This window comes from Larimichthys crocea, chromosome II (genome assembly GCF_000972845.2).
Source record: "Larimichthys crocea isolate SSNF chromosome II, L_crocea_2.0, whole genome shotgun sequence".
NCBI classification, from domain to species: domain Eukaryota; kingdom Metazoa; phylum Chordata; class Actinopteri; family Sciaenidae; genus Larimichthys; species Larimichthys crocea.
In genome coordinates this window covers 4,874,066-4,901,790 of record NC_040012.1, presented here as the reverse complement: position 1 = coordinate 4,901,790, position 27,725 = coordinate 4,874,066, and the positions used below count along the sequence as shown (strand labels likewise).

Sequence of the window (27,725 nt, the reverse complement as noted above, 5' to 3'; positions counted from 1 at the left end):
TGGTGGATGTGATGAACTGACAGTTAAAGCTGACAAATGTTACTGTGAAAGGCAGAGTGATATTTTGTCAGTATTGGGGTCACAAGCCAAATGCACTACATGATTACTACATAATAATAATAATACATTTTATTTCATAGGTGCCTTTCTGTCACCCAAGGACACCGTACAATAAAAAAGTAGACAACAAATAACAAAAAGAACCATAAATGTATCAAATTACAAGAATACAACATTAAAAACGTTTGTTTTTAAGCTGTTTTAAACAGGTGGGTTTTGAGTGCAGACTTGAATTGTGAGAGTGAGTTGATGTTCCTTATGACGGGGTTCCAGAGCTGGTGATGAGACGGGCGGAGTTGGCAGTCAGGAGGAAGATCTGAGGGAGCGAGGGGGGAGCAGCAACATGGAGAAGATCCGAGAGATATGGTGGTACGAGGTTATGGATGGCTTTGAATGTGAGTAGAAGGATGTTGTAGTTTATTCGGGATTTGACCGGAGGGGGAACTGGAGCAATTGTTGATGTCAATAGAGAAACTGTCGGTTTTGGTGCCAATGAGGAGAACCTCAGTTTTGTCACTGTTCAGTTTAAGTAGATTTGAGGTGAACAAGGATTTTATGTCTGTCAAGTAAGGGAGGAGGGCGGGAGGTTGGAGGTAGGTTTGCTGGCGAGGTAGAGCTGGGTGTCATCCGCGTAGCAGTGGAAATCTGGGGCACACCTGAAGTGACAGATTAAGGCTGACATGTGAAAGTTTTAAGCAGAATGAACTGGGTGCAGCATGACAGGTAAGATTTGAACCAGTTTAGAGGAGTCTGAGTGATACCAATTGAAAGAACGTCTATTGATGAGGGTGGTGTGACAGATGGTGTCAAATGCTGCAGTCAGGCCAAGGAGGATGAGGTTGAGAGTAAACCAGAATGATTTTAATGAGGGCCATTTCTGTACTATGGAGGGAGCAGAAACCAGATTGGAACTGTTCATACAGGTTGTTGATGGATAGATGAGCGTTGAGTTGCGACTGTTTTCTTGAGGATTTTGGAAATGAAAGGCAGATTGGAGATTGGACGTAAATTATTGAAGTTGGTGGGGTTAGCGCTAGGTTTTTTTTTTAGAATTGGGGTTATTGCAGCAGTTTTGAATGGGGTAGGAACAGTTCCAGTGGTGAGAGAGGAGTGGATGATGGCAGAGATGAGAGGGACCAGAGAAGGAAGACGGGCTTTTACTAGAACTGTGGGGTACTGGGTCCAGCTGACAGGTGGATGACTTTGATTTGGTGATTTGGTATTACCTTCATGTGAACAGATTAAACCAGTGTAGTAATTGGATTTTGTTTGGGTGATACAGTCCTTGTAGTGCAGCATGTGATTTTTGTGAATCTACATGGTTTCGCCTCAAAAAAACGTTTCATAGAAACTCTTACAACACAAAACTCATAGTGGTTCATCCCAGACAGAATTTCCGAGTGCGCTTGACAAATAGCCTCTGCACTTCCTCCTTCATGTAGCACATTGTGCAGGATGGGTGCCGTCGTACTTCTCTTTGCTGTTTTTCTGCTGGATTTATGTGAAACAAAAGGTAAGAGCATTATTTTATTGATATTCCCAATTTTTTTTGTCCTGTTTCACTATTTAATAATAGTTTAAACAAAAACTTTTTTTGTCCTGTTTCACTATTTAATAATAGTTTAAACAAAAACTCAATATTTCACCAGAGATAATCTTTAAATGATGTAATTAATGCTGCTAATAAAATCTAAAACTGTACAATTTTAGAAATATATTTGAGATATACAGCTATGTTAAGTTACCTCACCCCTTAGGGATGCATACAGATTTAAAAACATTTTAACCTGTATCAGTGTTGTACTACTCAAGATCTCGATAAGCTTGACTTGGTCTCAACCTCTCAAGGTCCGTGTCTTGTCTCGGTCTCGATACACTCCGGTCTTTGTCATGATTTGGTCTCGGTTTAGTTGGTCTTCACTACAACACTAGCCTGTTTAACATCTGTCAAACTTTTAGATACTTGTTCTTGATCTTAAGATGAAGCTGTTTTTATATTGGGCTGCTTCATTTCAACGAATCAGACATGTAGGCGGCAATTCAAACATCTGTAACCAGGTTAGATCAGAATGTCGCCCAAGTGCTAGTTTTTAACAGTAGGATGTAAACTCTTTCTCAAAGACCTAAAAAAGATACAGCTGATGTGACCTCAGTGGACTTAATATCCCTGGGCCGTGGCCTTCAGCAAGCTATGGCAATGAAACAATGCAAGTGTGAGTGGATTTTTATCCGGATATGAGTGTAAATGAAGTCTGGTAATGTGTGGCCCAGTGGGTCAGGTGATACTGGGACGCTGACCAACCACTGAGAAAATTCAGCTAAACACACAAGATGTGCATGTTGGAAAAATCATACATCAACAAGAATTTGTGCAGTACAAGTCGTTTAAGTCAAATAAATTAACTTTGTTTCACCAGGTTAATCCGTTCGGTATCAATACTGTTTTCCTTGAAGTCTTGGGTACATATATTAAAACTGAACTTTTATGATCATGAGTACTGTGTGGACCACTATAGTTTGTGTGTTTGAAAAAAGTCTTGCGCGTAGCGTGAGTTTGTGGGTAGGAACGTTGTGTTACGGCACATACAAAGGTCTCATATTACACTTTGTGAGAAAATAGCTGTTGCAATGCACAGCAAAAAAAAAAAGAAAAAAGAAAACGAGAAGCATTTTCCACAGAACTCTGAAAACCACTTCCTTTTTTTTTGCATAGTACATTTCTTTATTCTTTATTTAAAGCCTCTTGTGTGCACATTTTGCACACAGTACTACAGAGTTGTCAGAGTAAAATGTTAATTAGTATTCCCCCTGTTATTATTGCATATAGAATGTGTATCAAAAACTATTAGGACACACAGTAAACAGTGTGATTAGTATTCTGCATAACAGGATGTCATGTCAGGACATTGATAACCACCATAAAGTAACAGAAATAATTTCATAAGATCCCCATTGCTTCGTCAAAGCAGAAGTTGTTCTTCCCTAAAATTACTTTTTTATACCTTTATACTTCGTCCTGCACTGACATATTACTGTATTAACTTGTTGTTGATATGAGGACAGCTGCCTATTTACACACATACAGTATATTCAGCAACATTAGCATTTAGTTGGAGTTGTGTTTGTGTACAAATCTAATCCCAATATTAATTCAGGTCTTTAGCTGCTAAATGTTTCATCATTTTCATCATCAGCTGCTGTTTGATGCTGAGCAGGTAGCATACAGTACGTTTTCAGTGCTTTTCTTGGTGAAAACAGCTGCCTTTAGTGGGAGTTTGAGAGCGATCAGAGAGACTCTAAATTGGCCGTAGGTGTGAATAAGAGTGTAAATGGTTGTCTGTCTCTATGTGTCTCTCTGTGATGAGCTGGTGACTTGTCCAGGTTGTACCCCGCCTCTCAGCTGGGATAGGCTCCAGCCATCAATCAACTGTGACCCTGATGAGGATAATCAGTTACAGATAATAGATGGATGTTGATTATAACTGCTTTAAATATACAGATGATTTTGATATCTGTTTTTTTTTTTTTTTGCAGGTAGCAGCACTGTGACTCCTGTGTTTGTGCAGACAGGAATGGATTTACTTCTGGATGTCAAGGAACCTGTTACTCTAGATGATGACAGTGATTTTATATGGAGACACAATGGCACTATAAATATTGTAAAAGTATCTGGTAATAATAAACCAAAAATTTATAAAGAAGGAGCAGAATCTTTGGGAAATTACTCTTTACTCTTGAAGAATGTACAACAGAAAGACAGTGGAACATACAAGGCAGTGATTTCTGCTGCAGAAGACAGAACTGTAGCTGAATACAAGGTGACAGTTCAGGGTAAGTTTAACATTTTAAATGTTGATACTCAGCAGTACTCTGTTTCCAAACCCTTCACACCTGATTTTTTTTTCTCTTTTTCTTCCAGATCCAGTGTCTGCAGTTAATCTGACGGTGAACTGCAGCTCTGCACCTAACATCACTGTGACCTGCAGTACAGTGGACTCTCGCATCAGCAGCACTTTTAGATGTGACAACAAAACCTGCAGTCGGGAGAGATCAGACGCCACAACAGATCCTTCCTCTATCGACGTGTACCTGGACGAAGGTTTCATCATCTGTAACCATAGCAACCACGTGAGCTCGGAACAAAAGAAGGAGATTAAATCTGTCTGTGAGCCACCTCCAGGTAAGATTAAAAATATTATAACAAACAAATACAGTTTGACAGGTTATGATTAATCATAACATTTCAGGACGATTGATTCAGATTAACCACAATAAAAAACAAACTGATTGCTCAATGCTCAAATTACATTTATTTTATCTGCTTCTTTTAATCTGAAACATCAGCCTCATGAAGGCTTGTTGGCTTTTCTAAAAAACATTTGTAAAACTAAAACTGCAAACTTGATGTGAAGTGTGTGTTTTTGATCCAGTTCTTTGGTTTCTTTCTTCACAGTTCATGATGGAGCTTTGTGTCTGATTCAGACTGCAGTCCCTGCGGCTGTCCTGGCTCCCATTGTGATTTGCGGTTTCCTTTTCATAATATGTAAGTCCCAGCATATTTTTAAGCACAATAACAATATAATTTGAATCTTCATAACTGTTGCACTTACATAGAAATCCAGTACCTCAGCAGAACATACCCCTCATCCAGGTTTATTTAGGCAACATCACAATGATTAATTAATATTTTGCCCCATGAGGTAAAGTTGAGAGAATAAAACTGACCTGACAATATAGACTAGTTGTTGAACCTGACTCACGATAGTCTTACCAACCTTAGAGCACTCTTGTTTTATTGTTACTAAATAAATCAGGTTCATTCAACTTTTGTTCCTCTCCCCTGGTTATGTTAAAACGTGTGAGTTTTACATACAAACACAGAAAAACAGTATTTCATCCTCTGAGCTGTAGCTACCGTCGAAAAGAGATCATAAATACCCATAAGGTCACTTTTCTTACTACTTTTCTTTATTTACAATTACACGAGTGATTCAAAGTCAAATAAAGCAAAGGAATTTACAATATGTTCCCACTGAAAATGATATACTGGCAGTGTGAAGGCTGTAAAAAATAGTATTTATAGACATAAAAGAACTAAATGTAAATTAATACATAAAATATAAAGTAAGCATTTCTAAAACCGTGGATATATTGCGGCTTATCTTGTATTTCAAAGATAATTTCACAAAAAATAAAGTTGATGCTTTGCAGAAGAGAAGAGCGAAATGTACCCCTTTAAAAACAAATCAATGCGGTTAAAAGGTAAATGTAGAATTTAAGCAAATCAGCAATTTTTTTTCAACAGTTTTTGTTTTGTTTTTTCATGATTGACCTACAGACAAAAAAAAGAAAAACAACGGAAATACAGTATATGACGTTCCTCAGGTAAGCGGCAAGTTTTTTGTGTGTTTTGAACTTAATTCTCCAAACTTTGCCAATTCAACCGAGGAACAGAATTTCACGGAGTTCAATGAAGGTCCAATTTTCAGAAATAACAAAATACTTAATACAAAAGCTCTGTGTTCAAGTTAAACAGAAATCCAGCCTCCTTAATGCACTGTCCAGCCAATAACTAAGCCAATAACGTTGCAGCCCATCTGAATTCCCTCCATCTTGCAACTGCTTCACCCACTCTGCTACTCTTTGTGCCGCTTCCTTGTCTTCCAATGTCTTGCTGTGAGCTGAACAACTTCCAGATGCACCATGATATATATCTAAACATGCTGGTCGAGTTTTCTTTGAGCAGCAGGTTTGGATATATACAGTATAAGTGGCAAATATAATATTTTCCTAACAAGGTCATTTGATTTATTTCCAGGACAACAATCAGACACGCCCTCTGAATCAGAATCCTACAGAAGATGCTGCAGGTCCAAACTCGACCTACTGCTTGGTACAATTTCACACCGGACCTGCAGAATCCACTTCACACAAAAACCAAAATCCAGAGACTGTGTATGCTCAGGTTAACAGAGCAGCCAAGAAGAAGAACAGATCCCCTCAGAACCAAAGCACTGAGCTGGAAAACGTTCATACAGTATATACATAGAGCTAAACCATGACATGTACACGATGGACAGTAATACTCTAATACGCTGGACATTCTGTTATCGTATCTAGGTATGAATATTTTCTTAACCTGAAATTGGTTCCCAAAGACTTAAATCCCTATTTTTAATGTACATATCATATTTTATGATTTAAGACTAAACACAAACGGTCCAAGACCGCGTACAGTATGTTGAAAAATGAGGGTTTTAATGTGATATTAATATTTATTTATTCTCAAAGTTATTGTGTTTTAATGTGATATTAATATTTATTTATTCTCAAAGTTATTGTGGCTGCATGTCTTCATTGAAACAATATTACTTGAGACAGTGTGCTTTACTGTCATTATTGGCACGACAGTGATGCGGTCAGGGTTCTGTATTTATGGGGCAATGTACTGTAACGGGATATTCATTACAGAAAGTTAACCTCAGGTATACTTAATGATATTTATTTGCATGTCATATGTTATATTCAGGGTATGCCAATGTGGAGATGGTGGAGTAATATTTTGAATGAGGAGGTGACCAATCAGATTGCTTAGTTGGAACGACTTCTTGTATCATTGATCTCATTTTACAATATGTATGTTCGATGTGTGTATGTTCATGTTAGTATGTTTTCTAAACATATTGTGTATGGTTGTATTGGCACATTTATAGTTTTGAGTTGTTTGAAATGCTGGTTCTCTGTTTTCATTGCTGAAAGTCTTTGTTGTTTTTGTCCGACTGACTGGAAATAAATGTGTTGTGGTTAAATGCTGTTCTGGTTTTATTGTTTAATCTCTAATCTGTAAGCGAGGTGTCAAGTTGGCTCCGGAAGTGTTCTGGTTTTCATTTGTAGTTGCAGGGCCGTTTCTAGCTGTTTTCGGGGCCCTGTGCAAGATGCTATTTGGGGCCCCCTATTTTGTCACAAACAATAAGGGAGAGATTCCTAACCTTTTCAGATGATCTGTGACGGTGCAACAGTCCGTTACATTTTAATACTGATGTTTCACGCAGTAAGAAACATTAACATGTAACACTGCAACCCCTGATTGTGGTATGTACAACCACAAGTAAAAGCTATCACCTTGAATAAAAAATCAAGAAACCAGTGGCATCTATTTTAACGTGCAAACAATGAAAACAAACCAACAATAAGAATAAATCTTATGCTGCAGTTTAAAGGGAACAATATGTAACTGTGCAACATGATCTAGTGCGATCATGTTGCACAGTTACATATTGTTCCTTTAAAATGCAACATAATTATTGTTCTTTGTGTTCATGATCTGTATGATGACAGTCTTATGTTTCCATTATCTCCCTCCGCCGCCGACACGCGATGTCTACAAACAAAGACAGGTACGTTTAAATGTCCCAAAATTCATTGAGGCTGAACTTGAAGCTTGGGGGGCCCCCTGGTGACGGTGGGGCCCTATGCATGCATGTATAGTCTGCATATAGCAAGAAACGGCCCTGTGTAGTTGGAGTAGTATTAACTACTAAGTCTTAAGTCTGCATTTAAACTAGAGGTTTCAGAAATTGTCTTTTAAGTGCAGAACAAATGAGACAAATTCTCTCTAAAAGGTGATTTAATGAAGCTGTTCTGTTTCATCACCACCTATTTTATTCTGGTTGACAAACTAAACAACGAGGCTCAGCAGCGTGAGACTCGTTCATTTGAACTGTATGCTTTGCCATGTCTCAATCAGTGAGTTATACTTTGTCAACCAGCTGTACCGTGCAGTAAAACGGGAGTAGGTGTTGTGATTATTTTTGTTTTGCTGTTGTGGTTTGTGTCTGGTTTTGTCCTCTGTGCTTTTGCACGGCTGTTGTTCTGGTCTCTAGGCACAACTGTACTGTCCCATAGCAGTCCATCTTCAGTGTGCCTTGCTTCCTTCAGCCAGTGTTCTACATTGAACCATCAGATCTGGTTGCCTTACTTCACCTGCGATGCCAACCAGCCTTCAGCTACCACCATCTGCTTTTTGTGTTCATTCTAATCTCTGCACAAAACATAAAAAAATAATCTGGCCAACATGGCCCATGCAGAGACATAAGTTCTATCCACCCAAGGTTTTCACCCAGGTCTCCAGCTTCATCAGTGGATCCACAGGGTTCTTCTACACCACCACCTCCACATGTGGCTCCTCCAATCCCTCCATCCAGCTTTCCCTGTGAACCCTATTCCTTCACTAGTCAGGTATTTGGGTGAGACTTGCAGGAAAGTTTTGCTTCTGAGTTTATTCTCTGACCATGCTTCCTCCTGGGATTTGGGTATCTTAACTGGCTTCTTACCCTCTGCCAGGGTTCAGCTCCAGTTTTTCAATATACTATAGATTTCTGCATACCTGCAGTGAGTCTTGAATGTTTTTTCTCACGGTTTAACTGAAGACCAACGTCGCACTTGTTGCAATCACATTGCTTCAACCCGAGTGCAATAATGACTGTTACAACTCACCACTTGTGCCTGTAACCCATTGCCAGCCTTTAGCCAGACACAAAACCAAAACTTAACAGCAGGGTCTGATGAACTGCAGCTAAAGCTGACAGATGTAAACTGATAGTGAAGGGCAGATTGGTATTTTCTCAGTATTGGTGGAGAACGACCCCCTCAAAAAATGTGTGGTTAGGACCATACAAGACATGCAGAGTTTGTCAGAAGTCACATGCACCACACGAGCACCATGCATGCTTGTGCATGCTTGTGTTGCACCTACACCTCATAGCGGGCCTCCCAGAGTAGAGACATTTCCTGGAAGATGAGGCTGCAGAGTCCGCTTGATACTGCCTCAGCACTTCCTTAAGTAGTGTGTTATGCAGAATGGGTGCCGTCGTACTTGTCTTTGCCTTTTTTCTGCTGGATTTATGTGAAACAAAAGGTAAGAGCATTATTTTATTTATATTTTTGGTGTGGATTTTTCTGGTTAGATCAAAAACAAAGTTTGCATTTTTGCATTTTTGAATCGCTATTGCTATAACTGGATATGTGAGCAGTAAGTCAGACGTATGCAGCCAAGTTAAACTATAAAATATCATCCAAGTGCTAATTTTACTGCTGATGTGACCTCAGTTTTCTCAATAGCCCTGGGCCGTGGCTTTCAGCGAGCCATGGCAATAAATATAAGATCAGGGTTTTAAATATAAATATGGTCTTAGTGTGTGACACAGAGGGTCAGGTGACTTCCTCTAAAGTTGTTAAATCAAAATGACCTTATTTTGCCAGGTTAAGACCATTATAGTTTACGCTTATTGAAAACAACGATACATAAAGCGCTCAAAACAATTGGGGAAAATGAAAGGAAATCATTTGTCATCATGTGTGAGTTTGTGCATCAGAGCATTTTCTAACAGCGTGTACAACTTTTTACAAATGCACAGAAAAAAAAGATGCAGGAAAACAACTTGAGAAAACCAAACTGCTGCACACAAACTTAATTCTTTTGCTCAGTGCATTTTTTGACAGTCTTTATTTAAAACATGCTGTGTGTGTGTCCATACACAATATATGTTTTCATAGATGTAACAGTGGAATCTGATCATGAAACCCACAATCTTCTCCAAAGCTTTAATTAGTTATGAGTTCACTCCAGCTTGCGATTCTACTGAAAAAGCCTTTCTTTTTTTTTTTACCCTATAAAGACAAATCACAAAGTATTACCTACAAATAACCAAAGTAAATTTAGTACGACACATTCAAATGAGTTGTTAGATTGAAATGTTAATTTGACTGTAGAATTTAGATGACTGAATGGAGTATTTCTCCTGTAGTTATTGCATATAGAATATGTGTTCTGTATCTGTATCTGTGACTCCGGTGATTGTGTGGACAGGAACGGATTTACTTCAGGATGTCAAAGAAGCTGTTACTCTAAATAATGACAGTATTTTTACGTGGAAACACAATGGCGCTATAAATATTGTAAAAATATCTGATAATAAACAAAATGCTTTTGGAGACTCTAAATTGGCCGTAGGTGTGAATAAGAGTGAATGGTTGTCTGTCTCTATGTGTCTCTCTGTGATGAGCTGGTGACTTGTCCAGGTTGTACCCCGCCTCTCAGCTGGGATAGGCTCCAGCCATCAATCAACTGTGACCCTGATGAGGATAATCAGTTACAGATAATAGATGGATGTTGATTATAACTGCTTTAAATATACAGATGATTTTGATATCTGTTTTTTTTTTTTTTGCAGGTAGCAGCACTGTGACTCCTGTGTTTGTGCAGACAGGAAAGGATTTACTTCTGGATGTCAAGGAACCTGTTACTCTAGATGATGACAGTGATTTTATATGGAGACACAATGGTGCTATAAATATTGTAAAAGTATCTGGCAATAATAAACCAAAAACTTATAAAGAAGGAGCAGAATCTTTGGGAAATTACTCTTTACTCTTGAAGAATGTACAACAGAAAGACAGTGGAATGTACAATGCAGTGATTTCTGCTGCAAAAGACAGAACTGTAGCTGAATACAAGGTGACAGTTCAGGGTAAGTTTAACATTTTAAACGTTGATACGCAGCAGTACTCTGTTTCCAAACCCTTCACACCTGATTTTTTTTCTTCTTTTTCTTCCAGATCCAGTGTCTGCAGTTAATCTGACGGTGAACTGCAGCTCTGCACCTAACATCACTGTGACCTGCAGTACAGTGGACTCTCGCATCAGCAGCACTTTTAGATGTGACAACAAAACCTGCAGTCGGGAGAGATCAGACGCCACAACAGATCCTTCCTCTATCGACGTGTACCTGGACGAAGGTTTCATCATCTGTAACCATAGCAACCACGTGAGCTGGGAACACAAGAAGGAGATTAAATCAAAAGTTTGTGAGCCACCTCCAGGTAAGATAAAAAGACATTATAACAAACAAAGTTTGACAGGTTAGGAATAATCATAACATAACATAACATAACATAACATAATTAAACATAACAGTTTTGTAATTGTCATTGTCATGTGGAAACACCCGACATGTAGATATATCACCAAGTCAACATTCTCTCACAGGTCAGAAAATCTCCTGAGGTTAAGCTCAGACAGATGATTTCTGCTTCCAGGACAGTTCAGGTCGCTTCAAAAATGTTTGTAAAACTAAAAAACTGCAAACCTGACGTGAAGATTTCTGACCTTGTTCTTTGGTTTCTTTACAGTTACCTCACACGTGAATTGGACTGCCACTGGAATCCGTTTGGCTGTCATTGGGACTGTCGTCGTGATTTGCTCTTCCCTTATCATAAAATGTAAGTCCCAGCACGCTTTAAAGCACAATAACAATACTAGATCAATGTAATTAATATATTTAAAATTGTCATTATTGTTGGAATTACATAGAAACAATATAGAGCAGATGTTAAACCTCTTCTTTGTCACTTTAGATCATTATTTTTTTGGAGTAATTCATCTTTTATTTTGTCATGTCGTGCCCACCCCACACTCACTCTCTGAAATACTTGTTTGTAGTCCATCCAGAACATTTTATTTTGAACGTCATCAGATGACACCAAGTCAGATCTGTGCCTTTTGCTTATAAACACAAATATGACTCAATATTATTTGCGGGAACTTGGGGGCTTTAATACCACAAAGGCGACTTTGCTTATTCATTTTCTGTATTTACAATTACACATGGCTGATTTTGATATTTTGTGGATTAAATATGTTTAAATTTGATCGTATTCAGACAAAAGAAATATTAAATCAAAGTCAAATAAACCACAAGGATTTAGAATTTGTAATAAAGCTGACACTTTGCAAAAGAGGAGCAAAATTTAAGCTGATGAACAATGTTTTTGTTTTTTGTAATTATCTTACAGATTTACTACAGAAAACCAGAACATGAATTTCCTCAGGTAAGCAGCAAGTTTTTGATTTTAATATAAAGTCTCTAAACTTTTCACCCACTCTGCTTCTCTTTGTGCTGCTTCCTTGTGGTCCAGTGTCTGGAAGTGAACAACTTCCAGATGCACCATGATATATTTTTAAATATGCTGGTCGAGTTTTCTTTGAGCAGCAGGTTTAGATATATACAGTATAAGTGGCAAATATAATAATTTCCTGACAAGGTCATTTGATTTATTTCTAGGACATCGATCGGACACGCCCTCTGAATCAGAATCCTACAGAAGATGCTGCAGGTCCTTCTCACCTCACACCGGACCTGCAGAATCCACTTCACACAAAAACCAAAATCCAGAGACTGTTTATGCTCAGGTTAACAGAGCAGCCAAGAAGAAAAAAAACAGCAAAGCACAGAGCTGGAAAACGTTGATACAGTATATGTATAGAGCTAAACCATGACATGTACACGATGGACAGTAATAGTGTGTTCTGGCTCGGGCCAGAGGGATCCACAAACCTGCTGGCAAGACAGGACACACTGGACATTCTGTTATCGTGTCTAGCTATAACTATTTCCTTTATAATTGGTTCCCAAACCCCTATTTTTAATGTACATATCATATTTTATGTTTATTGACTGGGTTCAGCATAGTATTCTGCACCAAAGAAGGTAACAGTATGGTCCTGCAAGGTATATGAGGTGCTGTATTAACACAGCAGGAGACTGATGGCAGGAGATTTTATGTAACATTTATGTTAGTCTCACTGTAACGTTAACACATGTTTTAAAGCTGCTGTGGGGATAACAGAGAATATTGGAGACGACAAAGTAAACTTATTGATGGTACAGACTTGTTTCAGCGCTCACTGATTTTTGATGCAAACCTGCTGAATATTATAACTCATATTTTGTTGCTTCATGATTTATATTTTATATTATATTAGAATTTCTTTGTTTAAGCCTGTTTTTCCAATTCTTTTAGTCATGTTTCCCGGGGCAGAATGAATACTACTACTGCTACTACTGCATGCTTTTTCTTTGTCACACACTGTCTTTAGTAGAAACCTACCACACATGTGGTCAGTGGCGTCACTAGGCCTATTTTACCCGAAAATATTCTCAAGCCCCCCTAAATAATTTGGTGGTGTTTTATTTTTATTTTTTTTTCACAAAAAAATGCCTATTTATGCAATACAGAATATGAGTTTAAACCAATAATCATATAAACTGTCATTATTCACTTAAATATGATCATAAATCTCATTTCATCGGGTACGGTAGAGAGAGCCCCTTCAGTGCGTCATTATACAATCCATTCCACTTTTTCATATAGAGAACGCCCACATCACTGAAATTCCAGTCCATGTTTTCCATGCGACCCTGCTCACTGCCGCTTGCGTGTTTACCTCTGAAGTACACAGAGCCGAACCTCACAGCGGCAAGAGCAGAGCGCGAACGCATGGGTGAAGGATGGACATTAGAGCCTTTTTCAAGAAAGTAAGCATTCATCACTGCTGGTAGTAACACTTAGCTAACAGCAGAAAAAGTTCCATGTAATTAATAAAGCTTTAATTGGTGCTCTGAAAAAAGTTTTGGCGCGCGCATAGCGCGGAATAACTTTTCTCCTCTATGGGCCAAGCCACCCCAGTTTCTTAAACCTAGTGACGTCCCTGCATGTGGTGTAGGTGAGAGGTGTTAAATATCACACTATGAAAATGAAAGACATTTCACGGAACCGAGACAAAAATACGTTGGTTGGTTTTAACAGGAGAAGCGAGTCTATCGCTGTGGTATATCTGTTAGAACAAGAACAGAACAGACACACATCATTGAAGTCCTGCAAGACAACCAGACAGAATCTATATAATGTCTATCTTTGTGATACTGGGACTGCTGGTCTGCATAGAGGCACCAGGTAGGTTAAGAACGCTGTCTGATTAAATGTTATTACCAAATGCAGCAATGATGGAGAAGAGGGACTGATTTCAAAGAACGTCAGAGGAAACATAAAGTGATTTCATTCAGTAAATATGTCCTGTTTCTTTGTGTAGACTCAAAGAAACAGCCTTAAAGCGGTCCAAAAGTGCTTTGTAATGTCATCACTGGGTGTGGAAGAAGAAAATTATCTTCTTACTGACAACAGGAGCTCAGCTTCCTAATCTTAAAAAATAAAATCGCCTGTTTTTCAGAATAAAATACAAAAAAATCTTTGTTTTCAGTGCTGAACATTAAAAGACAATAATTCTACTAACATTAACTGACCTATGAGTGCACTATAAAGCACTATAGCCTTTACAGGTGAACTGTCAAGAACCAGATTTGGACACAGGACTCAGGCGCAGAGACGGTATGAAGACAGCAGGCTTTAATAAATGGCTGCAAGGTTCACCTCTTACAAAGTGGTAACAATAACAGGGCTATGAAACGTATCCAAATAATAATCACTCCAGCCGGAGGAAAAACAACTCAAACTATCTATGACTATGAAAAGACTAACTCAAACAAAAGATGCTTCAGCTGGAGGACAACCTAATCTAATAAAAGAAATGCTGAACTGAAAATCACTCCTTAGAAGGAAAAACAAAAGGCTGAACTGAAAATCTAGGACTAGAAAAACCTAAGCTGAACTATGAAACATACAAATCAAAATCACTGAGAGATGCAGACTATATGACACATGGAGGTAATGGGGAACAGGTGGACACAATCGGGAATCAGAGAAGACAATCAGACTGGTGCACATGAGGAAGGGGAAGTGACCTGAAACGAGAGGAGAGTTACCTTTCAAAATAAAACAGGAAATGACAAGACATGGACAGAACAAACACCCAGCTTGACTTCACCGCGGTGTGACATGAACTTAATTTGACCATCTCTAAACTTTTGAATGCACCATGTCCAACTTGTCTGATCCATGAACTGAGCAATAAATGTTTTGGTTCAATGACAGTTTGTATTTAAACAGACCTCTTCATCATGCTGTTCACATTTTGACATCATGAGACTTAGACAACACCCAACAATCGCTCAACAGTACCTGGCCACAGTGAGGTTTCAAACAGGAAGTACTACACAGATCGTCATCAGCAATGAGTCGACTTGTGAACAGCGTGTGTTAGAATAGCCCAGACAAAGGCCAGACCTAAATCCCATTGAGCATCTGTGGCAGGACTTGCTGTTCACAAATGCTTCAAAAAAGTTCATACACCTTGAACAAAAGTTCAAGGTGTATGAACACTCTTTCAAGGCACTGCAAACCCAAGATCTGATGTTGAATGATTTGTCCATCTCTATTGTGTGATTGCGTTCATTTAGTTATTGGTGGTGTGTGTGCGATTCGTTGACTGCACTAGGACACATGCCTAGGGCCAATAAATATGGGGTGCCGTTTGTAAAGCGTCTCGCTCTGAAAATAACAGCAACATTTTGTCACATTTAGCTAAAAACAATGTTTAAAAAACTGGTTGTGATATTTTTGGAGTCCACCGTGGTGGCAACATTTGAGACACAAGATGTGTATAACAGTTCGTCGGCACTCGTGAGATTAGATGTGATAGGAACATTTGGCTTCAACAGTGATGATGTAGATGTCAGGTAACAGTTGAGATTCGATGTCAACCATTTTAGATGTAAATGGATATTTAGCTTTATAATGTCGAATTTTAGATTTATGTTCACATTGAGATTATAAATACTTAACATTAGATTTTCTTTTTTAATTAACATTTAGTTCTTCAACATTTAGATTTATATTTAAACATTTTTAGATGTATATATTAACATTTAGCTTCCAACATTTAGATTTATATTTTATATTTAACATTTAGATTTAACATTTAGATTTAGATTTAACATTTAGATTTAGATTTAGCATTTAGATTTTACATTTAACATTTGGATTTAAATATTTAAAATATCTCTAAGTTCACAAATATTGTTCTAAATGTGCAAAAAAGTGACTCTCAAAAGTTTTTTAAACATTGTTTTTAGCTAAATGTGACAAAATGTTGCTGTTATTTTCAGAGCGAGACGCTTTACAAACGGCACCCCATAAATAAATGCCTACTTTGAGCTCACTGTAGTTTCACCTGTTAAATGTTTCTATCCTGAGGTAAGCTGTGTCAAGAGACAAAGTTGGAAAAGCGTTTTCCAGCTCTTGATAAACTGAAGGTACTTCACACTTCCCTTTGAACTGACAAATCGGTGTGTTCAATTATATGAAAAGGAATAACATTCAGTATACGTTACATTACATACATTCAGTAGAAGAAAAATAACATTGTGTGTGATTTGTATTGTATCATGTGTCTCCTGTTTTTACAGGGTCCAGTGCTGTGACTCCTGTGTTTGTGAAGAAGGGAGATGATCTGCTTCTGAATGTCACAGAAGATGATGTTCCTGAAGATTTTAGTATTGTTGCATGGAAAATCAGAGAAAATATTTTAGTCACATTTTTTAATCAAGGCAAACCAAAAGTCTCTGATGCTTACACTGGAAGGGTTGAGTTTTTGGTGAAAAAATTCTCTGTGAAATTGAAGAATCTACAAGAGGCAGACAGTGGAGTTTACACTGCACGAGTGACAGGTCAAAAAGAACAAACACTGGTTGAATACAACGTCACAGTTCAAGGTAGGTCTGTTAACATTAACACTGAGAGACTTTCTGCTGCCATGTCTTTAAAACATCTCACACAAACTCTCCCTCCTCAGCTCCAGTGTCTCCAGTTGGACTGACAGTGGACTCTGTGTCCAACAGCTCAGACTCCTGTAACCTCACTGTGACCTGCAGTACACAGGACTCTCACATCAGCAGCACTTTGAGATGTGACACTCAAACCTGCAGTCAGGAGGGAGGAGAGCGATCAGAGGTCACGACCTCTGGTGCTTCTCTCCATGTCTACCTGGAGACTGACTCCATCATCTGTAACCATAGCAACCAGGTCAGCTGGACCAAAAACATGACGGACATCCAAGATTTCTGCCCTCAACATGCTGGTAAGACAAAACATTATTATAACAAATTATTTCTTCAGGGCATCAGTTTCTAAACTGGCTTTTTTTCCAGGTTCTCAACCATCACTATACATCTATGTTTTTACCTTTGCGGTTGTGGTTGCTGGTTTTGTCATCTTTGCAGGACATCGTCATCTTCGACAGAGAAGAAAAAGTAAGTCTGAGTTTTATCAGAAACTTAAAAAGTAAAATCTCCAAAATTCTTTTCTAGCAAAGTTCATTATCTGCCATACCCATAATCCCCCCTTTATGTTATTAGGTAGAATTATATAACCAACAAAATCTATTAGAACAAATTTTTGTACCAAACATCTGTATATATCTTAAAACCTCTAGATGTAAATTTCTTTATGTTATGATTTCATCTTTCAAATTATTCCATTACCAAAACACACAAACATCTGGACTCAATGTCTGTGCAGCTCAAGTAACGTAAATGAAATGCAAAATGAAATCAACATGTGATTTTTGTGACTGATCTGCAGATAAAAGAGAGAACACTGAAAATACAATATATGCCGTTCCTGAGACTCTCCAGCAGGGCGATCACAGTCCTCATGAGGTTGTTTATTCACTGTATATAAACCTGTGACTTCTTGCTATGTTAAGTTCTGCATCAATCTGCTGACCTGGAGTCCTGCTGCTTGCAAACGTCTCTGCTTGTGCTGCTTGCTCTTGTTGGACTCGATGAACCTGATGGCATGACCGTCTATCCAGACCTTATGCTCCCCATGTGTTTGTTTGTATTTTATTATAGTTGGTATAGTTCGCTGTGGCTTATATTTGTTTTTAGGCACACTGAATCCATGTCAAACAGCTTACTCTTCATTCATTCATTTCTTCTTCCATTCATTGTCAAATGTATGAAGGACCAGGGTTCTGATTGTTTCACTCTTAATCATAGTGAGTTTACTTCACATGTTAAACGTCAAACACTGCGTTTGTTTTCCATATGGGCTACAGCCCGACCAGCTGTCCAACAAATGATGCTTCAGTCCTTCCAGCTCTTGAATACAGCTTTGTGTGTCCTCCCTGGATCCCACTGAGACTAGAGGGAACCCTCTGCCAGAAAGCCTGTATTCTGAGATAGACAGGCTTGTGGGGAGGGCTGCAAGAGACAGGTAAACTGAGTCGAGAGAAGGCACAGGACTCTATTGATCAGGTATCAATAGGGAATGATAAAAGAGCCGACTGAAAACCCGGAACTGATAATCTCAGAAGACTTGACAGTATCAATAAAAACTGATCAATTGCCATTCTCTAGTCTAACTCAAGGAAGGCAGCACTGGAACACCTGCCAATGATAAAGGCCTGCATGGAAGACAGCCCAGCTATTAATCTTAACAAGTTTTCAAAGAGGAAAGCTGAAGATCGGTCTTTCAGAACAGCTTTGCAGTTTACCTTTAAATGAATTATTGACTTTTGTTCCTAAAATACAGAGCTGCTAACAGATTAGAGCCTATATACTTTTTAGCAGTTTGAGACAAATTGGTCTTTTCAACCATGAGTCAAAATACAAGTTGCTGTCGGTTTATGTTGTCAGGCCTATAGTTTGTTTTTTGCCTGCCTTGTTTTATTGTTGGTTTCCCCTCACTTCTGTTTGTGTTATTTTAGGTGTCTTAGTTCTCCCTCGTGTGTGTGTGGTGTGTGTGTGTGTATATATATATATATTATAATATATTATATATATATATATATATATATATATATATATCTTATATATTATAATTATATATATATATATATCGATATAGATAAGATATAGATTATAGATATAGATATAGCTATAGATAGATATTCGATATAGATTAGATACATATGCCTGCTTCTCTCAGTCGACCTCTGGTAGATTGTTGTGAGTAGCTTTCTGGCCTTTTCCCGTGATTATTTCATCGTGGTTTGGACCCAGCTTGTGTGTTTCTTGACCCGTCTTTGCCTAGTGTTCTGTTACCTTTGCCTGACTGCTCTCACTGTTCATTGGTTTTGACCCTCGCCTTGTTTTTTGGACTTCCCTTCTGCCTCGGTTTTTACTTCACGCCTGAGGCTGCTGCCTTTGTTGTTTCCGAACCCGGACTGTTTAATAAACCGCCTTCCCTTTTCCCACCTGTCTGTCCTCTGGTCTGCTCTGTGTGTCCAGTTGTCTGTCTGAACCTCATAGAACTCATGGTAGGAGTCTAAGGGGACCCATACATTTTAGTGTGATGACACTTTCACTTTTTTACACACCACTTTACACCTTTTTTTTTATTGTATTTCTGCATTATACTCTGGCTCCCCAGACGGCGCGGTTACTTATCATCAGACAATAGCCAATGGGAGTGCAAGCTTGGTTGCGTGGTTGAGAGCAAGAGGATGTTTCATTCCGGCGGACGACAACAGAGTTAAGTGCAGTTAAAATACATGTATTACTTTAAATGGGAGAAGTGTTTTTTTAGCAAGTGTGAACAGTTTGGTAACATTGTAGTTCAAAACCCCAGGTTATTTGTCGTGCTTTGGCAATTTATCTTTATATAATGTATTTGTTTCTAGATGTTTCCCTCTTTATTTTTAAAATTTTGGAACTATGTCTCTCTGATCTGTTTATATTTTCCACATTTGGTGAGTAAGTGTAATTCTCGTCTCTCTCTCTCTGTCTCTTCCCTCTCTCATATATAGATATAGATATAGATATAGATATAGATATAGATATAGATATAGATATAGATATAGATTAGATATAGATAGATAGATATATGCCTGCTTCTCTCAGTGTGCCTCTGTTAGATTGTTTGTGAGTAGCTTTCTGGCATTTTCCCCGTGATTAGTTTCCTCGTGTTTGGACCCAGTGTGTTCCTTGACCCGTCTTTGCCTAGTGTTCTGTACCTTTGCCTGATCTCACTGTTCATTGGTTTTGACCCTCGCCTGTTTTTTGGACTTCCCTTCTGCCTCGTGTTTTTGTACTTCAGCCTGAGCTGACTGCCTTTTGTGTACCGACCCCGGACTGTTTAATAAACCGCCTCTCCACACCTGTCTGTCTCTGGTCTGTGGGTCCAGTTGTCTGTCTGAACCTCATAGACTCATTGGTAGGAGTATAAGGATGGACCCATCACATTTTAGTGGGATGACAATTTTACTTTTTACACACACTTTAAACCTTTTTTTTTTAATGTATCTGCATTTATACTCTGGCTCCCCCAGACGGCCAGAGGCTTAATCATCATCAGATGATAGCCAGTGAGTTTCGAGACAGGTGTTTTGAATTAGTCTTTAATGTAGGGAGTGGTTTCAGAGAAAGAGGATGTTTCAGAGCCGGAAGACAGAGTTTAAGTGCAGTTAAAATACATGTATTACTTTAAATGGAGAAGTGTTTTTCGCAAGTGTCACAGTTTGTGTAACCAGCGTTAGTTAAACCCCAGGTTATTTGTAGTTGCTTTGGAAATTTATCTTTATATGATGTATTTTTGTTCTAGATGTTTCCCTCTTTTATGTATTATCTCTCTCTCTCGCTCTCTCTCTCTCTCTCTCTGTCTCTGTCTCTCTCTTTTCTGTATGAACACGGAAACTAACTTCCCCATTCTGTATAACGTGCCAGAATGGAACGTATTTTGCTCGTCTGTACATTGGTGGTCTGTTTGCTCCAAGGTAAAAACATATATTTTTTCTATTTACAGCTATAGCCTTTAATAATCTTGTAGTTGCACATCAGGGTAAAATACATTAAATGAGTGTGAGGGAGGAAGAACATCACACGTGCAGATGAACATGAGGCAGATGAAACAAAAGAAACAATAAAAACAATGTTAAAGAAATAAAAAAAGTAAACAGAAGATAAAAAGAATTGAAAAGGCAAAAAAAAAAGTTTCTTGTATTTTTGACAAATTGAAGAAAATAAGAACTTCTCAAACGCTTTTGAAACATATTCTCTTCTCTGGGTTGCCTCTTGTTTTCAAATCATTAATTATTCCAACACCTTTTCTTCCATTGTCAGAGTTTGTGTTGTGCTGTATTGTTGGGATAGACTCAAAATAAAACATGTATGCTCCAGGGTAATTCAGACTGGTAGCGACAAGGCAAACGGCCCGCCTTCTGTCATCCCCTGTCCCTCTCTCGCTTGATCTACGCGCTGTCAAGTCAAGTCAATATGCATAATACAGAAATTAAATGAGACTAAAAGCTTCCAATGAATAAAAATACTGAAATTAGGGTTCAAAGTTTAAGTTGAATTTATTGTTCTTGTACAAGAAGGAGCGTTTAACAGTGCAACACACAAAAGAGTTACAGAGAAAAGGTTCCTCGAGGAGCTCTAACAGTTGGTTCTTATACATTGTTTTGAAATGGGCTGTCTCGGCCACCTCCCACCTGATACAGATAATATCACAACATTCCTTTTTTGGTTTTCTACTCAGTAATGAGCATTATGTTTCATATCCAAATGATAGTCTCTCTTGTCCTTGTACTACTTTTATAATTATCTCTCCCTACCAGCCTCAGTAAACACAGGCCAAATAAGGGAAGTGGACGAGACATGCAAAAAAAAAAAAACCACACACTCTCTATATGAGTTATATGAGTTTTTATAACATTACTGCCACGGCATTTCAGTGACAGCTGCCCCGCACAGTGGGGGATCTCAAAATTCTGAGAAATGTTTTATTTTTTTATGTGGCCCTAATCTTCTTCCGTACATTCGCAAGTGTCACAGTTTGCAAAGAAATAAATACTTGGTAAATTTAGTTTAACTGGGTTTCTCAAAATCTATCACAGCTGTTGGTCTCTTTGTCTGTCTCTAGAAAACGTGGAAATTAACTTCCTCATTTTATGTTTTTCCTATTTACAGTATGAAAAAAGCAAACAGAAGATAAAAAGAATATGAAAGGCTCAACAATGTATTTTTCAATTTATATTCATGACAGATTTATGAAAATAAGAACTTCTCAGCTTTTGAAATCTATTCTCTTCTCTGGGTTGACTCTTGTTTTCAAAGCATTAATTATTCTGACACCTTTTGTTCCAGTTTTTGTTGTGTTGTATTGTTGGGATAGACTCAAAATAAAAATATGTATAAATACAGAAATTAAATGAAACTAAAAGTTTCCAATGGATAAAAATACAGAAATCAGGTTTTATAATTAGTGAAACAGAGAGTTTGGTGAAGTATCACTCTCCGCTGATGTGTATTTCGGATTAACTCAAAATGAATGATGAATAAAAATGATAGAAAGAATAATCAGGTTATGGCTGCACAATCAGTACTTGTACTTTGGTATATACACACATTTATATAAAATTTGGTTGATAATTGCAGTGGTGATAAGTGAAACAGAAAGAGTTTGGGTGAAGTATCACACATTCAGGTGGTCAAATTTCTTGTCTTATAACTTGCTGGGATGGATTTCAGCACATCTGTTAGTAAGCTAGAAAACTCCTTCCAACCAAGTGAGATGATACATTCATAAATAAAGAAACTCAAGCTGTTTAGACGTGGGTGAGAAGAAGAGTGAGAAGACCTGCCGCAGTTTCACACCTTACCAATGAGACGAAACCACTGACCACTGCGGAAGCATGTGTGTGTGTGTGTGTGTGTGTGTGTGTGCATCATACACATTTCTAAATATAAGTCTGTCAGTAACTTTTAAAGCCAACCATTAATGACAGCGACAACATTCAGTTGAAGTCATTTTTAAAGACATTTCCAGCTTTTGATAAACCATGAAAAACTGAATGTGCTTCATTTTTTTTTAAACTGATGATTCAGTCTGTTGAATCAAAAGTAATAACATTCAGTATAACAGACTAAAAAAACATATTCTGATTGTGTGTGATTTGTATTGTATCATGTGTCTCCTGTTTTTACAGGGTCCAGTGCTGTGACTCCTGTGTTTGTGAAGAAGGGAGATGATCTGCTTCTGAATGTCACAGAAGATGTTCCTGAAGATTTTAGTATTGTTGCATGGAAATTCAGAGAAAAAATTGTAGTCACATTTTTTAATCAAGGCAAACCAACAGTCTCTGGTGCTTACACTGGAAGGGTTGAGACTTCTATGAAAAACTTCTCTGTGAAACTGAAGAATCTACAAGAGGCAGACAGTGGAGTTTATACAGCACAAGTGATAGCTGAAGTACAACAAACACTGGAATACAACGTCACAGTTCAAGGTAGGTCTGTTAACATTAACACTGAGAGACTTTCTGCTGCCATGTCTTTAAAACATCTCACACAAACTCTCCCTCCTCAGCTCCAGTGTCTCCAGTTGGACTGACAGTGGACTCTGTGTCCAACAGCTCAGACTCCTGTAACCTCACTGTGACCTGCAGTACACAGGACTCTCACATCAGCAGCACTTTGAGATGTGACACTCAAACCTGCAGTCAGGAGGGAGGAGAGCGATCAGAGGTCACGACCTCTGGTGCTTCTCTCCATGTCTACCTGGTGAATGGCTCCATCATCTGTAACCATAGCAACCAGGTCAGCTGGACCACAAACATGACGAACATCCAAGATTTCTGCCCTCAACATGTTGGTAAGACAAAAACAATCATAAATAAATTGGGTTTGTTACAAATATGTTTAAAATGTATTTTTGTCTCAACATGATATCTTTCACTGTAAACTGTTGTGAACAGTATTTTCTTAGCTGGGAAAGAACCTTTGTGTGCAGGGGAGGGATGTGAAGTTGGATTTTCTGTTCAGCTCTAATATCTTTACTGACAGAACAAACTATCACTACCAGCCTAAAAGTGGCAGCTGGTATTTAAATGATCGGATTCAGTGACCTTTGGCTCCACTCATCAGGGTTCTATTAATAGAACAACTGATTATCAAATTATTTCTTTACTGTTACTGTTACCAAGATATGTGTATAATTAAAACCACCATGTTGCACATCTTTTCTTTTCTCAGGTTTTAAACCATCACGGAACCATGTTATCACCTATGTGACTGCTACAGTCGGGGTTCTCGCTGTCATTCTCAGCATTACTGCAGGAGTCTTTAAATTTCGACAGAGAGGAACAGGTAAGTCCAAGTGTGCATTTTAACACAGAATTACAAAGTAAAAGCTCCCAAATTTTGTATTCTGTGCTCTATACTGTATTCAAAATATAATCAACATGTGATTTTTGTGACTGATCTGCAGATGAAAGAGAGAACACTGAAAATACAATATATGCCGTTCCTGAGGCTGTTCAGCAGGGCGATCACAGTCCTCATGAGGTTGTTTATTCTGACCTGGAGTCCTGCTGCTTGCAAATGTCTCTGCTTGTGCTGCTTGCTCTTGTTCAAATGTGCTTTGGACTCGATGAACCTGATGGCATGACCGTCTATCCAGACCTTATGCTCCCCATGTGTTTGTTTGTATTTTATTCTAGTTTTTCTAAGGCCAGTTTTCATTACAAAAGGTGTAACTTCAATTATTAATCAGTATCTAAAGAGACAATATGGCAACTATGAAGTTTACATTAGATCATGTTTTTTCTTCTCCCTTTGAGTTTTGACACACATGTGACGTCATACTGTACTGAGGTAAAAGTGAATACTGAGATTATTGTGAGCAGAAGAGTCTCAAGTGAAAGCCATGCTTTCCTTGTAGTAGTAAGTAAGACGTTTGAAAAGAACCAGAAATCTTTTAGATTTTAAATCAAGAGACGGAGGAACAAGTGCAGTTTGTAATGTCTTTTTCTAAATGCCAAATACTGTGATGTCAAGGTGATGTAAATGCTTTCTTTGTTTGCTTGTGTTTAAGTTGCATCCATGTCAAACAGCTTACTCTGCTCTGAATGAAAAACATAGAGCCATTTCATGCATGTTGGATAAAAATAAATATTCATTGTAATGTTATGAAGAACAGGGTTCTCGATTGTTTCACTCTTAATCATAGTGAGTTTACTTCACATGTTAATACAGTAACACCTGGTTTGTTTTCCAGATGGGAGCTACAGCCCGACCAGCTGATCCAACAAATGACGCTTCAGGTCCTTCTCCAGTCACTGAATACAGCTTTGTGGGTCTTCACTCTGGATCCACTGAGACTAGAGGGAACACTCTGCCAGAAAGCCTGTATGCTCAGATAGACAGGTCTGTGGGGAGGGCTGCAAAGAGACAGGAAAATGAGTAGAGAGAGCGAGGGGATGACATGCAGCACAGGACCACAGGCTGGACTGAAACCCAACCCTTTGTGGTGAGGACTCAGGACTCTCTTACTGATCAGGTGTCAATAAGAGAATAAGAGAGTGGCAAGATGATGGTAATAGTACTGATGCTATGATGGTAATGTTATTGTTAATAACAGTATATACAACAACAACAACAACAACAACACCACACATAGAAATGTGTCATATTAGGTCTGTGCAAGATGTGCATGTGTACATAATGGCAATATATAATATGTACATTGCAGTTATGTCATAAAACTGACAGTAGACAGCAGCAGTATACAATGGATTAAACATATCCATTGTGACTGTAAATGTTTAAACAAATGTGAAAAAGTGTTGCTTCAGGTCCTTCCCTGAACTCTGAAAACCCAGAGAGAGAGAGAGACCCTGAAAAAAAGTCATGTTGGTGTTTAAGAGTCTGAAAGCAGTTGGAAAGAAGGACCTGTGGTAGCGCTCTTTCTTACATGGTGAGAGTAGCCGTCTGCTGCTGAAGGAGCTGTTTAAGGCCCCACAGTCTCATGCAGGAGGTGACAGGAGTTGTTGATGATGATTCATCTCCTCCACTTCCTCTGTGAAATCTAGAGGGAAGCCCCTCTTGACCAGTTTGTTGAGACTTGTTCTGTTCAGATGACTGTATAGAATAATTCATATGCACACTCCTCTTGGTTAATTTCTACATGGTTATAAATACATAGGAAACATGAGATTGTGTCTACCCTACCTCAAAAATTACACAGTTGTTTGTACTGTGTATTGTATTAGTTCAGGTTTTGCTTCATTTTAAGATAATATAAGTTTTGTTCTTGCAATGAAAACCACTTCCTTTCTAGTGGCTCTGTACATATCCATCATGACTGTAAATGTTTATACTGAAAACAGATGTATAAATGTGTTATTAAAAACATGCAAACCTAAAGTCAGTTTTCTGTTCTTTGTGCAGGCTTTTGTGAGCATTGCATCGATGATATATGGCAAAAAGACAAATGCAGAATTGAATGCAGTTCAGATAATAATATAGTTTGTTTCAAAACAACTCCTAACCCCTCCCATAAACAGCCACATAAGGACTATGTCATGTTATAACCTGCATTATCCTGGAGGATGTACACTTGATAGTACAGTTAAAATGGTTAACAAGGTAGAGTTACTTTATTCCCAGCTAATCGTACCACAAGACTGTTGTGTATGTTTTTGTTTAGTTCCAACTGCAGTCTTACCTTAAAGTAGAAGGATTTTACTTATTAACTGCTCTTCACTGCTGGCAGACAGGAGATCTGTTCCAGCATTCATGTCTGTGCCACTTCAGACCACTAGAGAGCACTGTCAGTTTTGCTTAGGAAGGTTCCTAACTGAGTGAAATGACCTGGAAGTATTAACATAGCTGCCATGATAATCAAATCAAATCGAATCAAATCAAATTTGATTTGTATAGCCCAAAGTACATTTGGCTTGGAGGGCTTTACAATCTGTACAGGGAGTGACACCCTCTGTCCTTAGACCCTCGGTTCGGGTGAGGAAAAACTTGCCCACAAAAAACCTTTAACAGGGAAAAAAGGTGGAAGAAACCTCAGGAAGAGCCACAGATGTGGACGGACAGACGTGCAATAGATGTCACATGTACAGAACAAATCAACACAAACATATTGTACAATTACAATGACTGATAAAATGACAATGAATCGCAATGAGTGATAAAATGATTACAGTAGCAGTGGAACCTGTGATAGAGATAGAGACTCATGCAGGACCACAGCAGCAGCCACGATCCACGAGAACCTGCTGGACGCGAGAGCACAAAGATTGAAGTTTAGTTAGTAACATGCATTAATGAGACATGTATGTTAACAGATGGTGGTGGTAATGGTGATTGGGATAGAGAGAGAGAGAGAGGGATTTCAGTAAAGGGAGATATGACTGCATCGTCAACCAAGACCGTGCCAGACTAGGCATAACCCTGAAAGAGACAGACACAGACAGAGAGAGAGTCCCCCGGCAGTCTAGTCCTATGGCAACAAAACTAAGGGATGACCTGGGCCAGGGGAGTATCTAGTATCTAAGTATCTCAGATGCATGTTTTGTAGTCCATCTACTGAACTTTTTTACTAGTTTTACCACAGATCACATCAATAACATTCACCGTCGCATGATGACGTAGTCTAGTGTAAGTGCAGTCGGATTCTCTGAACACCACGGCCGTCTTGATCTAACTCCTCATGGATTCTCCTTCTCATCTTTCCTTGACCTTGTGACATTTTCCATCGAGGTTAAGGAAAAATTGACTGAGCTAATTTATTTGTCTATTCGACCGTACCCACTGTGTAGAGAGAACAAGAGAGACAAGATGGCTTCTACTGACAGTATGATATGATGTTTGTACCAAGCAGTAGAAGGTTTTCGTAAAATTACAGTTAAACCTTTGAATAACCTTGACAGAAGGAGCTATAGCTGCAATGCACACTTGTTGCTTAGTCACAGTGGATTTTAGCACATGCTTTGTGTCTGATGATAATTAAGTTAACGTTGACGAGTTGGCAGGGGAGAGTTGGTTCAGAAAACAGTCGTCAGTGTTTTCTTTGACTGCTCGAAGCAGTATTTCCAGTATGTGATTACTGCATTAATTTGCAAGGTTTTCTTCATT

At 38.4% G+C, this 27,725-nt stretch overlaps 2 protein-coding genes and 1 long non-coding RNA gene across 4 annotated transcripts; all 3 read left to right on the top strand.

The window, feature by feature from the left end:
• Window positions 1-677: 677 nt before the first annotated feature.
• On the top strand, window positions 678-26,003 carry LOC109140109 (uncharacterized). The gene is made up of 10 exons (XM_027291604.1): window positions 678-1,573; window positions 10,293-10,589; window positions 10,678-10,941; window positions 11,251-11,340; window positions 11,914-11,937; window positions 16,263-16,568; window positions 16,649-16,933; window positions 17,004-17,105; window positions 17,437-17,513; window positions 24,856-26,003. The coding sequence occupies exons 1-10, from the start codon at window positions 1,516-1,518 to the stop codon at window positions 25,042-25,044; spliced, it is 1,692 nt and encodes a 563-aa protein (XP_027147405.1). The 5' UTR covers window positions 678-1,515; the 3' UTR covers window positions 25,045-26,003.
• LOC113747963 (uncharacterized) lies at window positions 4,610-6,294 on the top strand. The gene is made up of 2 exons (XR_003464029.1): window positions 4,610-5,445; window positions 5,879-6,294. It is a non-coding gene; the product is annotated as an uncharacterized LOC113747963 (long non-coding RNA).
• Window positions 20,430-24,860, top strand: LOC109140116 (CD48 antigen-like). 2 transcript variants are annotated; one of them, XM_019265887.2, is made up of 5 exons: window positions 20,430-20,572; window positions 22,787-23,086; window positions 23,167-23,451; window positions 23,832-23,945; window positions 24,067-24,860. In XM_019265887.2, exons 1-5 carry the CDS (start codon window positions 20,524-20,526, stop codon window positions 24,345-24,347), a joined length of 1,029 nt encoding a protein of 342 aa, XP_019121432.2. In that variant the 5' UTR covers window positions 20,430-20,523; the 3' UTR covers window positions 24,348-24,860. The 2 variants fall into 2 exon arrangements, with proteins under 2 accessions (XP_019121432.2, XP_027145818.1); XM_027290017.1 differs by having other exon boundaries at window positions 20,433-20,572; window positions 23,832-24,860.
• Window positions 26,004-27,725: the final 1,722 nt, after the last annotated feature.

What these genes read in the sequence shown, in the direction of transcription:
- LOC109140109 (XM_027291604.1), top strand. Translation starts at nt 1,516, where the DNA reads ATGGGTGCCGTCGTACTTCTCTTTGCTGTTTTTCTGCTGGATTTATGT. An exon ending in ACTACAGAAAACCAGAACAT is followed by an intron (nt 11,938 to 16,262) that starts GAATTTCCTCAG and finishes CTGTTTTTACAG; the next exon opens with GGTCCAGTGCTGTGACTCCT. An exon ending in GCGATCACAGTCCTCATGAG is followed by an intron (nt 17,514 to 24,855) that starts GTTGTTTATTCA and finishes TTTGTTTTCCAG; the next exon opens with ATGGGAGCTACAGCCCGACC.
- LOC109140116 (XM_019265887.2), top strand. Translation starts at nt 20,524, where the DNA reads ATGGAACGTATTTTGCTCGTCTGTACATTGGTGGTCTGTTTGCTCCAA. An exon ending in ATACAACGTCACAGTTCAAG is followed by an intron (nt 23,087 to 23,166) that starts GTAGGTCTGTTA and finishes CTCCCTCCTCAG; the next exon opens with CTCCAGTGTCTCCAGTTGGA. An exon ending in ATTTCGACAGAGAGGAACAG is followed by an intron (nt 23,946 to 24,066) that starts GTAAGTCCAAGT and finishes ACTGATCTGCAG; the next exon opens with ATGAAAGAGAGAACACTGAA.